We start from the raw sequence: 13,478 nt of genomic DNA, 5'->3' as shown, positions 1-13,478 counted from the left end.
AGGGACACCTGGGGGGCTCAGCAGTTGAACGTCTGCCTCTGGCTCAGGGAATGACCCCGGGTCCTGGGATTGAGTCCCATGTTGGGCTCCCTGCACGGAGCCTGCTTCTCCCTCTGCCTGGGTCTCTGCCTCTTCTCTGTGTCTCTCATAAATAAATAAAATACTTTTAAGAAAAAAAACTCAAATAAATAAATAAATAAATAAATAAATAAATAATAAATCTTTTTAAAAAAAAATCTCAAGAGAGACTGCAAGCTTGTAAAGAACTCAATGGCACCCTTGAGTAATAGCCAATGGGGCAATCAACTTGTGGTGGCAGGACATTTTGAGGGTGAGAAAAACCCAGGCTTATGGGGGTCTCTCCCAATTTCTGAACAACAAAATTTTATGACTTCTAATACATCATCCAAACTTCTCAATATCAAATCAGCTCAGTTAATGAGTCAAGCAAGTCACTCTCCCTGAGAACTTTAATTTCCTCATCTCAAAGTCAGGGTGACCAGGCAAAAGTCTCAGAGCTACTCTCCACCCCCCAACACTGGGATAATCATGGAGAGAGGCCACAGGCAGCCATCGGGATGCAGAGCCACCAGCAGGGAAGGAGCAGCATCTGGAGGACAGGATTTCCTTCAACAGGAACCAGAAGCCAGAGGGAGTCTGCACGGGTCAGGAAGGAGGCGTCTGCCAGGTGAGCAGAGAACAAAGCCACCAAGTCCCCGCCTCCATAGGAAGCGGCCTCCCTAGGCTAGGAAACAGGTGGTGGGACCTGTCCTCGGGTCCTCCCCCCATAAGGCTGGGACCAGGAAGGGTGCACTCAGCCAAGGACTCAAGGAAGCTACTCCAAAGCCCAAAATATAAGTGCTTGCCTGGGGGAGGGTCAGCTCGGCTACCGAAGGAGCTAATCAGATCTCTAACCATCAGATTACACTTTCAATTAATATATACAATGAGCCCAGCAGCCACTAATATTCTTGGGACAAACACAGCAGGATGCTGTGAGCTTGAAGAGTAGCAAACATGAGATGCTCAGGGAATAGGGAAGCAGCTTAGATCCAGCTGGCAACGAGCTACTGAAGTGAACACTGCACTGCTAAACCATTAAACCATTAGCAGCCTCCAGAGAGAGAGGATGAGGCTCTTCCCAGCGACTTGCTACGATGAACACGCCTGAAGGGCGGAAGAGAGCAAGAGCCCACACGCAAAGGTTCACAGACACGCCCTGCAGATGTTAGAAACCTCTCCATGGAGTAGATCCTCGCATTAACCGGAATTCAGCAAATGTCAGAGATGAAGAACCACAGCAGAAAATTAAAGATCAAGACATTTTTGAGCATTTATAAAATATACAAAATTTAACACACTGCCTTTCTTTGCACAATGAAAATGAGAACACCCAATTTTTCATAACTAGTAGTTATCAAAGCTAAAAAAGACTAGATACTTAATATATCTGAAAGTTACTTATTGAAATGGTGCTACATCTCATTTGCAAAGCAACCCATTAAAATTTGAAATACACCCTTCATTCAGCAATTCAACTCCTGGGAATCTCTACTACAGAGACAAAAATATCAATATATAACGACATACAAAGATATCTAGTAAATAATTGTTCATGGTTGCCAAGAACCAAAATAAAGTGAATATCCATCCAGAGACAGTGCCCTGGTCCACACCCACTCATTAAAAAGAATGAGTTTGAGCTACAGCTGATGATTTAGAGGAGTTTCTACCAACTATTGCTTAGTTGGAAAAGATACAGAAGTCCAAATATGAGCCAGATTTTTAAAAACGATTTTATTAAAGCTGCGTCTAAGTTTATGCACAGGGCTGTAGAAGTACACAAAAATGTGTAAATATATACATTAAGTCTGGTTCTCAAACTGTAGCGTGCAACAGAACTACCTGAAAGCTGCTTTCCAATGCAGATTGCCAGGCCCCACCCCCAGAATATCCGATTCAGTAGGTCTGGGGTAAAGGCCTCAGAATTCTTTTTGCCAGTAAGTTCCAAAGGAATTCTAATGCTGCTGAGAGAAACGCATCCATTTTCAACAGCAGTTACCAGTGGAGAGAGAAAAGGGGTTATAAAATGGGGAGGAATTAATTAATAGAATCTGCCCAGGATCCTAACAGATTTTCTAGGATTCCTTTTATGGAATATTGTGTGTTTATTTGCAAAAAGTAATTTCTAATATTTTTGCTTTATTTTTTATGATGAGCAAGAGTTAAATAACTTTATTTAAAATGAAGCTATTTTTATTGAGGAAAAAAATCATTGCAATCAACAATTTCTCAAAGAAGAGTTCTTCTGCTTTACTCACAGCACGGAGCTGATTTTGGGAAGATTAGTGCTAATTACAACTTACATAAAAATAAAAATATGTGGAAAGAAGTTCCTAGCTTAACAAGTAGAACATGTATGTGTTTTAGGACATTTGTCAATCTACAGAAACTTTGAGAAAACCCAATTTTAAAAAGTAACCAAAAAACACCCAACAGCAAAAATATTACTTGGCTTGTGAATGCAAAATCTCTTTCTGTTTCAAAATTCAAATACCAAGTAAGCAAAATCTCTCCTCCTTTTAAACTCTGCTTGCATCATTTCCTATCTTTTTATGTACAAACTAGGAAACAAAGGGCCAAAAACAACAAACTAAAAAATAGAAATAACTTCATGACTTCCAATTTAGAACTTTTAAGCTCCCAAGTGATTACGGAGGTTTAAGAGAGAGAATAAACATGGAGATCAGTTATATTCACCATAATTGACACTCTTCCAGGCTTTCACACTTGTCATCACTTTCATCATCACAACTCTTTGCCAGCTTAACACTCATCCTCCTCTTAAAACCATGTTGTCTGTCACTCAATCTAAAAACAAAGCCGAGGGGCATCCAGGGGGCTCATTCGGTGAGCACCCCACTCTTGTTTCCAGCTCAGGTCATGATCCCAGGGTCCTGACGTCAGCCCCATGTTGGGATCCACACTCAGCCAGGAGTCCGCTTCAGGTTCTCTCTCTCCTTTTCCCTCTGCCCCTCCCTGCCCTTTGTACTCTTTCTCTAAAATACATAAACATACAAAATCCTTAAAAATAAATAAAAATAAAAAATGAAAATTAAGCCTAGACCTCAAACCAGATCACATGCATCTGTGCTTTTTTTTTTTTCTATCGTGAATAAACAGCCTGGCCTTCAATGTGGCTCCTTTGGTGCCCCTTGGAGCACAGACGCAGGAAGCTGCTCAGAGGCTGAAAAATGGATTCACAAGGCTCACATCCCTATGGTCTACAAATCGGTATTTCAGAATTCTTGGCTACCAGATGCCAACTCCTGCTTCTTCTCTAACCTTATATCACAGTGCAGGGTTTCTTTTCCTGCAATAACAACTCAATGGATCTCCATTGTTCACTTCAAAAATCAGAATGAGTCTGGCTGAGTTGAGGAATATCCCTGCATCTCCAACACTAAGATTGCCTCCTTAAACGTTTGCCAAAAGAACTATAAAGTTCTACAGCACACCAGACAGAATCAGAGTCAGAAACAAATTCCTGACATGCAAAATACTTTAAGTTCTTTGTGCATACAGTAAAATACACAAGATTATGAAACTATTATGGGCATAAGAAACAGGCCAAGATTTGATAACCACATAGGGACTAAAAATAAACCAATGGAAACTAAAATTGTGCTGGCAAAACGGTAAACTAAATAATACAGAAAACTGAAGTAGAAAATAAAATAGGAAACTGAAGTAGAAAATATAAGGGTGCCTGGGTGGCTCAGTTGGTTAGGTGACGGCTCTTAATTTTGGCTCAGGTCACAATCTCAGGGTCTTGGGATCAAGCCCACCCTCACCACTTTTATTCAACATAGTACTGGAAGTCCTTGACATAGCAATCAGACAAGAAAAAGAAATAAAAGGCATCCAAATCAGTAAGAAGTAGAAACTTCCAGGATTTCCAGGTAGTAAGATACTATATACAGAATTCCCTAAAGAACCCCAAAAATCTCCAAGAATTGATAAATGAATGCTCTCTACTATTTTTAGTAAGGATTCTCTTTAGTGACCTAGAAGCAAAGACCTCTGACCCTTAAAAATGAATCCCCCCTCCCAAAAAAAGAATTCTTACATCAAAATGATTTATAATCAAAGGAACAACAACAACAAAATAATCACCTGAACAAGGTGGAGGGTGGATCAAAGCTGAGAATAATTTCCATCACATTTTCTTCCCATAATTATCACTCCATTTATGTGATCTAATTCTCCATGAGATAGATTTTATAATTTATATTTTTAAAGACCATCTTAATGAGATTTTTTCATTATCATGCAATTATTATTTTATAATTTAAAGGTATCTCAGTATGTTATAGGCCCTTTAAAATTACTAGTTTTATTTGGGTTTTAGTTTAATTATACACTTGCCAGAGTCAATCTGTTTTTCTAAAATAAAAAATCGTAACAAATAGAATTGTTAGTATGTAAAAATAACAAAATAAAGAAATCCAATATATTGCAGTCAAGGGGCACCTGGCTGGTTTGGTCAGCAGAGCCTGTGACTCTTGATCTCAGGACCAGGAGTTCAAGCCCCATGTTGTGTACAGAGATTACTTAAGAATAGAAAATCTTTAATTATATATATACATACTGCAGTAAAATAAGAAAACACCTTATCTAAATAAATGCCTTAATAATGAATGCTTTAACATCAATAAAATTCAACACAAATATCAATAAAACTCTGAAAAAACATACTAAAATATCAAAAGTGCTCATACTGGTGACAGGATTAAACATGAGGTTCTAATTTTTCTTGATATTTCCAATTGTTATAACATATGTAAAACGTAAATACAAATTTTAAAAATTAAAGATTTGTAAACCAAATTTTATAAACTAGAAGCTAGAAGTAACTATTTATTAAACTTCTCCACACAAAAAAGCAGAGAGGAGGCCTGCCCCAAAATACAGCAATAAGTATTAGTATAGTTCTTATGTGTGCTGTTTATATGTTACTAATTTGGTGGAAATTAGTTTTAAGTCTTGTTTTCATTAAAGTATATCCCTTCTGGCCTCTTACTGCATGTGCCCAAGTGGTCAAATTGGCTGACATCAGTTTGTAATACTGACATAAAAGTTTAAGTGAGGGGAAAAAAATCAGTTATAATCAGATTTGTATATATATATAATTTTTACATATTTTTATATTTTTTATATTTATATATAGATTTAATATATATACAGACACATACGTATGCATGTTTTAAGAGTCATGTTAAACATAAACAATCTATTTCATCTAATCTAAGGTAATCACTTATATCAGTTATAATTTCTATTTTATATTCCACCAAAAAATTAATTATGGCAGGATTGAATTTTATTTTATACTAATTGCAAGAACTTCTAAATTTAGACAGATTTTATGTATCAGGCCACTGTTTCAATGTCTTCCATGTTACTGTGTATACAGAGTAAGTTAGCTTTTTAATGCCAAGTCTAGTAGAATCATTCTGAAAGCATCTAATTCACGTATCACCAGCAAGGCACACAGGTAGTCCTAAGTGACAACCACAGGACCACTGTGACCAAGGACACGCAGGCGTAGATAGTAACTACAACACAGCACATAAGAGCATCTCAATTTCAGAGCTGGTAAAACGAGGGGGGCAAAAAGTCTGCACCTTAGAATAACAAAGACTTTAACACAGTATCTATAGGGGGTGAGATTATGAGTAATGGTTTCTTAACACCTTCCATATATTTCATCTTATTCCAGTTAGTATATACGGTCTAATAATTAGAAAAAATTTATTTTTGCTTTTGTTTGTCCTTTAAGCCCCTCCTCTCCGTAGGCTTTGTGTACTGACTCTTCCCTAATCTGATCGTAGTCTCATAGGTAGGAATCAAAATAGCTACACTAGTATGTTCATCAACTACAAGATTCTAGATCTTTTTTTTTTTTTTTTTTTTAATGATAGACATAGAGAGAGAGGCAGAGACACAGGAGGAGGGAGAAGCAGGCTCCATGCCGGGAGCCCAACGCAGGATTCAATCCCGGGACTCCAGGACTGCGCCCTGGGCCAAAGGGCTCCGCCAAGCCACCCAGGGATCCCCAAGATTCTATATATTGATTAGGTTTGTGGGATTTGTTTTGAGGCAGGAGAGCAGGGCAGAGAAAGTAGAGCTTAAGAGGAGGAGGATACCAAAAAAAAAAAAAAAAAGAAAGAAAGAAAAAAGAAAGCCAGAGAACCAGGAGCTATTTACAGTTGAGCCTTGGACCAGTCTTCGTCTGTAATTACGGATGAGCCGAGCCCAAATGTCTACTTTATGACCTGCAAATCGCAACCTAGAGAGTACTACGGACCGCTGGGCAACCTAGGAGCCACCTCTCTCATTATTCTGACATCCGTTCATCCTATCATGTACTTTTCTGCAGAGAATAGAATGGAGTTTGTATAAGGGAAGAGGACAGGTAGGGGAAGGAGGAGGGAAGGTGGGCTACCTGGGTAGTGAGTGAGATGTGGTACGGGGAAATGAATAAATAGATTTTAATCGAAGATTCTGATTTTCTTCTAGTTCCTCCATTACATTAAGGATTAACTTAAATGGAATTCATACTCTTAGCCTAGATGCAGTTCTGGGCCTGAACACCATGAGGGGATTCAAAGGTCACCCGAAACCAAAGTGCCCACGTACCCATCCGTGCCCACCCCCCCCCCCACCAACTCAGATTCCAAGGAAAGAAGTTTTGACTGAACTAAGGAGGGAGGGTGAAGACATCTGCCATCTTCTACGTGAAGACACCATCCATTCACTTCCCTGTTGTGCCCAGTAATTGTTCTCAAGAATGGAATCCTTCCTCCCTCAACGCAGAAGGCATGCCTGACCGGGCATGTCCCTGGGCACCGCTGTCCCCTCAATCTCCACCTAATCTATGGATGCCCCAGTGCCTTGCTCTTCAAATTCCTATTTTATTTTAGCTGCCACAGCTGCCACTAAACCTTACCCCCCCAAAAAAAGACACACAGAGAAAATATTCCTGAATATTCAGGAGAGCATAATATACAATGTTCAAAAGTCATTCACATGAATGAAACGGGTATTGCTCAATCCAGAAGTTATACAGTTTAAACGAAGTTACTCAGGGAAATATTATTAAAACCCAGATTTTAGAACTGAGAATCAATCAGTTTTAAAAGGGTCCGCGTGAACACCTGAACAAGACAGTAACGCTCTATGGGGGTTTTTTTGTGAAAAGCCTCAACAACAATGGTGAGCCCAACATTTGTCCTCGCTTCAGTCCCACAGGTGTGTACAAAAGGGCACTCAGACCTGCCGTCCAATGCGCAGGCACTTACATAAAGAGGTACTTCGCTGCAGCTCAACTCCATGGCTCCTGCATCTGCAAGAAGATAACGAATGAGAATTGTTATTACGGGAGGCACCATAACCCACTAGCCCAACCGTGTCCTGCCCTGCAGTTGTCACCAACAGGAGGAAAAGCAACAGTGAGCAAAACTGCAGGCCCCAAATTATCAACTATGGGAAAGAGATCCTATCTGCACAAAACACACCCCGCTTTCTTCTTTCACACATAAGGGAACCTTTCAAACCCCAGACATCATCCTACTGACTGCTCTCAAAAGAGAAGTATTTCGAAAAGCCAAGAAAGTCACCATAAACATGGTCAAAGTTTTGCTGTAGTGAACTCCTTGAGTAACAGGCTACTCTGAGGTCAGAATCCTCCTTGGTCCAAATGAGGCAGGAGACCTCAGGGACAAGGTAGGTCTTTCATCCAGAAGGCCAAAGATTTCAGTCACAGGGTCACAGGGGGCTCACTACTCTCTCCACCAGTTGCAGGCATCCCATCTCCCTCGGGGTACACCTGCTCCGTTAGGGCCCCACCCAGACGCCGGCTTGAAGCTCAAAGAGCTAGCACCGCTCCAGAAGGGGCTCACCGAACACCTCCAGCGGGCCAACCGTTACGCAGAGATGATCGCCACGGGGTCCAGCCCTCAAAAACCTTTGCTCAACAAGAAAGACCTAAAGGCAAAGTGAAGAGTAGCTGCGTGAGAATTCTGAACGGGTGCGACAGGGAGACCCCACCAGCATCCGAGCTCTGCCTCTGGTTCCCAGGCCGCACTCCAGCTGCAGCATCCAGGGGACGTCTGCTAGGGCCGCAGGCGTATAGCAACCCAAACTGTGACATTTAGTACAGTAATATCCAAAGTATGCACTAGGCAAGAAGGAAAATCGGGGCACCCGGGTGACTCAGCAGTTGAGTGCCTGTCTTCAGCCCAGGGCATGACCCCAGGGTCCCGGGATCGAGTCCCGCATCGGGCTCCCTGCATGGAGCCTGCTGCTCCCTCTGCCTGTTTCTCTGCCTCTCTCTCTCTCTCATGAATAAATAAAATTTTTTAAAAAAGGAAAATACTCAAAAGTCCTATTTTTTAATAAAAACCTTTAACTTCAGTTTTATTAATACTTCATACACATGCTGCCACGGTGCCCTCCTAGGTCATGAGTTATATTCCCTAAGTCAAGCTCAGAGAAGACGGAAGGTCTGACAAGCTCATTTTCAACACACTGTGCCCTTTGGCAGTTGATGTAGACCGACTTAAGTGACTTTTTATATTATAATCAATTCTTAATAAAAATTAACCTAATAGGGATCCCTGGGTGGCTCAGCGGTTTCGCGCCTGCCTTTGGCCCAGAGGGCGATCCTGGGGTCCCGAGATCGGGTCCTGCATCGGGCTCCCGGCATGGAGCCTGCTTCTCCCTCTGCCTGCGTCTCTGCCTCTCTCTATGTCTATCATAAATAAATAAATAAATAAATAAATAAATAAATAAATAAATAAATAAATAAATAAACAAACCAACCTCATAAACTGCATGAATGGCTTAAGGATTCTAGGAAGCAAACTTCAAATTAAACCTAATGCTAATAAGAACGTGACAAATGATACTCATTCCTAAATATGAATTTTTCATCAGAAAGGGAGACAGAACATAAAGACTCCTAACTCTGGGAAACGAACTAGGGGTGGTAGAAGGGGAGGAAGGCGGGGGGTGGGGGTGAGTGGGTGACAGGCACTGAGGGGGATACTTGACGGGATGAGCACTGGGTGTTATTCTGTACGTTGGTAAATTGAACACCAATAAAAATTATTTTACTAAAAAAATAAAATAAATATGAATTTTTCATCAACCCCGCTACAAAATAAAAATGACTAAGATCAACAAATCAATAGCCCTCCCAAAAAATCAGCTATCAACTAGGTATTTAAAATATGAAAGTATACCCAATAGCATATAATACCATGACCCCGTACCCTAAATTTACACCATACTTCAAGGTATCAGCAATTTTTTTTATCTATGTTTACAATCATGCCATGCAAAATTTCAAGGCTTTAAAAAATTTTCACTAAACTTGATAAAATTAGATCTTTTTCAAATTTCTACTTATCAGCAAAGGAAGTGTATCCTACAGTAAATGGTTTTATTTCTATTTATTTTTTTAAGATTTATTTATTTATTTATTTATTTATTCATGACAGAGAGAGCAAAAGAGAGAGAGAGAGGCAGAGACACAGGCAGAGGGAGAAGCAGGCTCCATGCTGGAAGCCCGACATGGGACTTGATCCCAGGACTCCAGGATCATGCCCTGGGCCAAAGGCAGGCACCAAACTGCTGAGCCACCACCCAGGGATCCCCCAGTAAATGTGGTTTTAAAAGAAATGAAATAACATAGAAAATAATAAAACTAAAATGCATTCCTTATGAGCAAAACTTTGAACACTACCAAATATTCTAATAAATAAATCCTAGAGCACCACCAAGCTGTGTGACACGTTTGGCACACACTCATAAAAATACAGATGTTTTCCCTTACTCAGCTTTTTACGTTTTATCTGATGATACATCTAAAAGAAACTACTTTTGATGAGAATATGGAGTTAATCTGAAGACCGAATTAACTCCTTTAATAAAAACTAATGTTCTCGGGGCACTTGGGTGGCTCAGGTGGCTAAGCACCTACTCTCAGTTCAGGTCATGACCCCAGGGTCCTGGGATTGAGCCCCACATTGTGGGCTATCCCTGGCCCTCTCTTGTGCACCATTCTCTCAAAAAAGAAAAAGAAAAAGAGAAAAAGAAAAAAAGAAAAAGAAAAAGAAAAAGAAAAAGAAAAAGAAAAAGAAAGAAAAAGAAGGAAGGAGAGAAAGAAAGAAAGAAAGAAAGAAAGAAAGAAAGAAAGAAAGAAAGAAAGAAAGAAAGAAAGAAAGAAAGAAAGAAAGAAAAAGAGAAAAAAGAAAGGAAAGGAAAGGAAGAAAGAAGAAAGGGAAGGAAGGAAGGAAGGAAGGAAGGAAGGAAGGAAGGAAGGAAGGAAGGAAGGAAGGAAGGAAGGAAGGAAATGTTTTGTGGGAAAAGCATTCAACTACAACCACTGGGAGGGGAGCTGCTTGCATAATAAGCTTAAAAAACACCTTGAGTAACATTCATTCACTATGAACTTGAAAATGAAAGTCCCCAGAACATCAATCACGGTGGTTAATATTACAGCAATAAGAATTTCAGTTGAATAGAGCCCATTACATCTTCAGATTAAAAAAAATTTTTTTCAAACATGGCCCAATCTTTCCAGTTTCTGCCATGAGCTAGGAAAGGATCACAAAAATCCATACACCGCGTGGAGGTGTATCGGTTATACTGCGGCAAAGTACTTTAAGGAGCTGTCAAGCTTAAACACATACTACGTGGTTTTCTCTTTCCAAAATAGCAGGTTCCGGCTTTTCTAAGAAAAGTAGCTATTTATGACATGTCCTTAAAAACATTCATTTTTTTCCAAATAAATAGCCTGTTCCCTCAAGAAAGGGGTGATATTTTAGTAAGTGAAAAATATCTCAAAGGAAATTTAGGTTAGGGATAGGATAGGCTATCATAACATTTTGAAAAAGAATTATTAGTACACGTTACCACTGCTTTGTGACTTTGCTGCTATAATTAAAGCTTTGCAACCTAATAAAGCCCTCGCATCTGTGGGCTTTAAATTCTGGGAAAATAAAAAAGCTTCCAAATCTACATAAATCTTTCAAAACAAATGTTTCACGGGTTTTCTATTTTAAAAACGTGGCAAGTTCTAAGTTCTAAGAGGACTGACTGGGATGAGGGAAGAGGAGAGTTTGCCGTTGCTTTTAAACATTAGTGAACCTGCCGGGATCCCTGGGTGGCGCAGCGGTTTAGCGCCTGCCTTTGGCCCAGGGCGCGATCCTGGAGACCCGGGATCGAATCCCACGTCGGGCTCCCGGTGCATGGAGCCTGCTTCTCCCTCTGCCTGTGTCTCTGCCTCTCTCTCTCTCTCTGTGTGACTATCATAAATAAATAAAAATTAAAAAAATAAAAAAATAAAAATAAACATTAGTGAACCTGTGTAATTAGTGGGTGAAATTAAAACACAAATCCCGGGGATCCCTGGGTGGCTCAGCGGTTTAGCTCCTGCCTTCAGCCTGGGGCGTGACCCCAGGGTCCCGGGATCGAGTCCCGCGTCGACTGCTTCTCCCTCTGCCTGGGTCTCTGCCTCTCTCTCTCTCTCTCTCTCTCTCTCTCTCTCTCTCGTGAATAAATAAATAAAATCTTAAAAAAAAATAAAAATAAAACACAGATCCCCTAATTTTTAAGCACAGCTAGCGCTGTGTGTCTATTAGAATGTATGTCTCCCGAGGAGGTTATCCTAACCGGCTGTGACACCCACGGAATCCAACCGCAAAGTAAGAGCGCTTTGAACCAGGCCTTCAGACCGAGGGTCTGTTACTAAACCAACAAAATGATGATCCATGTGTCTTACGACTTTTGCTGACATGTATTACGTATTAATGCTTTTAGTGACACCAAAAAGGGTTATTAATGTAATTTAATCTTCATTGGGGGTAGGTTTTAGAAAATATACTGCTGTGGGGTGTCTGGGGGACTCAGTGGCTGAGCGTCTGCCCTCGGCCTAGGCCGTGACCCTGGGGTCCCGGGATCGAGACCCGCATCGGGGTCCCTGCTTCTCCCTCTGCCTGGGTCTCTGCCTCCCTGGGTCTCTCATGAATAAAAATCTTTTAAAAAAAGAAAATGTACTGTCGCCATAGTACACTTTATAAATAAATACGTTACGGACACACGTGGGTTTTTTGCTTGTCTGTTTTACTTAGGGTACCACATGCTGCAGATCTGCTCCTACCCAGGAAGGCCTGCTCCGCACGTAGGCTGTGGGCTCTTCCCCCGTGGTCCCCGGGCAGCCTGCATAGACCTGGGAAGGCCGAGGCGCTGGGGCTGGAGTCGAGGGCCAGCCAGTGCCGAGGGCCTGAGGCGGGGGCGCATCGCGCGGGCCACGGGGGTCCGGTCCCCGGCCTGCTCAGCCACTGCGACGCCAAGGACATGGGTGTGCGCGTCCGACCTGCACTCTCCTCCGGCCTCGGCCAGCAAGGGCCCGACGCCCTCCTCCCGAGCACCTCGCACCTCCAAGAACTGGTCCGGCAGCCCCGCCGCCTCTGCCCTTTGCCGCTGCTCAGTACAGAAACTTAACGACCATTTGGAACACCAACTGTTTTGTTTTTTTCAAAGAAACTACTTTTTACTAAAAAAAAAAAAAAATTAAAAACAAAAAACTAGAGTCCCCACAATTCCCAGTCATGGTCCCAAACCTTCTGCGAACCCCTATGAGAATTTCCTAGTTGAGTCAGAGAGAGGACAGGGGACAAACGTCTTAGACCCTCGGGAGCAGCAGGTCTAAACCACGCCATGCCTCCCCTCACGTCAAGTTTAATGACAAAATCAGCTTCTATCTGCTACGCAAGCAACTGCCCACGTCCTACACACACCAGCGCTCACCACGCAAATGCTGCGCTCCCCGTTCCATTTCCTAACGCCTGAGTTCTCCATCTGCAATTCAAAAAATTCTCAGACTCGGGATCCCTGGGTGGCGCAGCGGTTTGGCGCCTGCCTTTGGCCCAGGGCGCGATCCTGGAGACCCAGGATCGAATCCCACATCAGGCTCCCGGTGCATGGAGCCTGCTTCTCCCTCTGCCTGTGTCTCTGCCTCTCTCTCTCTCTCTCTCTGTGACTATCATAAATAAATAAAAAAAAAAAAAATTTTTTTAAAAAAAAATTCTCAGACTCAAGTAGGTTGGGTTTTTTCATCTTTATTTTTCAAAAAGGTTTCCTGAAAAATCTAAAGCCAAAGTATTTCCACTCTTTCCACCAGACACCAGAATGATTCGAGGTCTTTGTACACAGCCACAATTTTTAAGTTTCCTTCCAAAACTGGGGGGGGGGGGGGGGGAGTCTTACAAAAACAACACCACCAACAACAACCATGAGATACAAAATCTTCAGGATTTCACACATACTAGAGAGAATACCTAATTTTCCTGTATCTTCATTTGCTGGTCACTTCTAATAAAAATTAGACCATTCAACAAGTGAAGAGA

At 41.6% G+C, this 13,478-nt stretch overlaps 1 protein-coding gene across 11 annotated transcripts in view; it reads right to left on the bottom strand.

The window, feature by feature from the left end:
* Positions 1-13,478, bottom strand: part of ARHGEF28 (Rho guanine nucleotide exchange factor 28) — a 289,077-nt gene that overhangs the window by 228,549 nt on the left and 47,050 nt on the right. For 10 of the 11 annotated variants that reach the window (XM_038530837.1, XM_038530833.1, XM_038530838.1 and 7 more), the window contains exon 2: positions 7,365-7,408. In XM_038530837.1, coding sequence (XP_038386765.1) covers positions 7,365-7,397 — 33 coding nt within the window. In that variant the 5' untranslated portion in view covers positions 7,398-7,408. Of the gene's footprint in view, positions 1-7,338; positions 7,409-13,478 lie in introns of all 11 variants that reach the window. The other variant, XM_038530835.1, reaches the window with a different exon arrangement.

Source organism: Canis lupus, chromosome 2 (assembly GCF_011100685.1).
Source record: "Canis lupus familiaris isolate Mischka breed German Shepherd chromosome 2, alternate assembly UU_Cfam_GSD_1.0, whole genome shotgun sequence".
Taxonomy (NCBI): Eukaryota; Metazoa; Chordata; class Mammalia; order Carnivora; family Canidae; genus Canis; species Canis lupus.
Note: the sequence above shows the minus strand (reverse complement) of the source record. Positions and strands in the feature narration are given on the sequence as shown.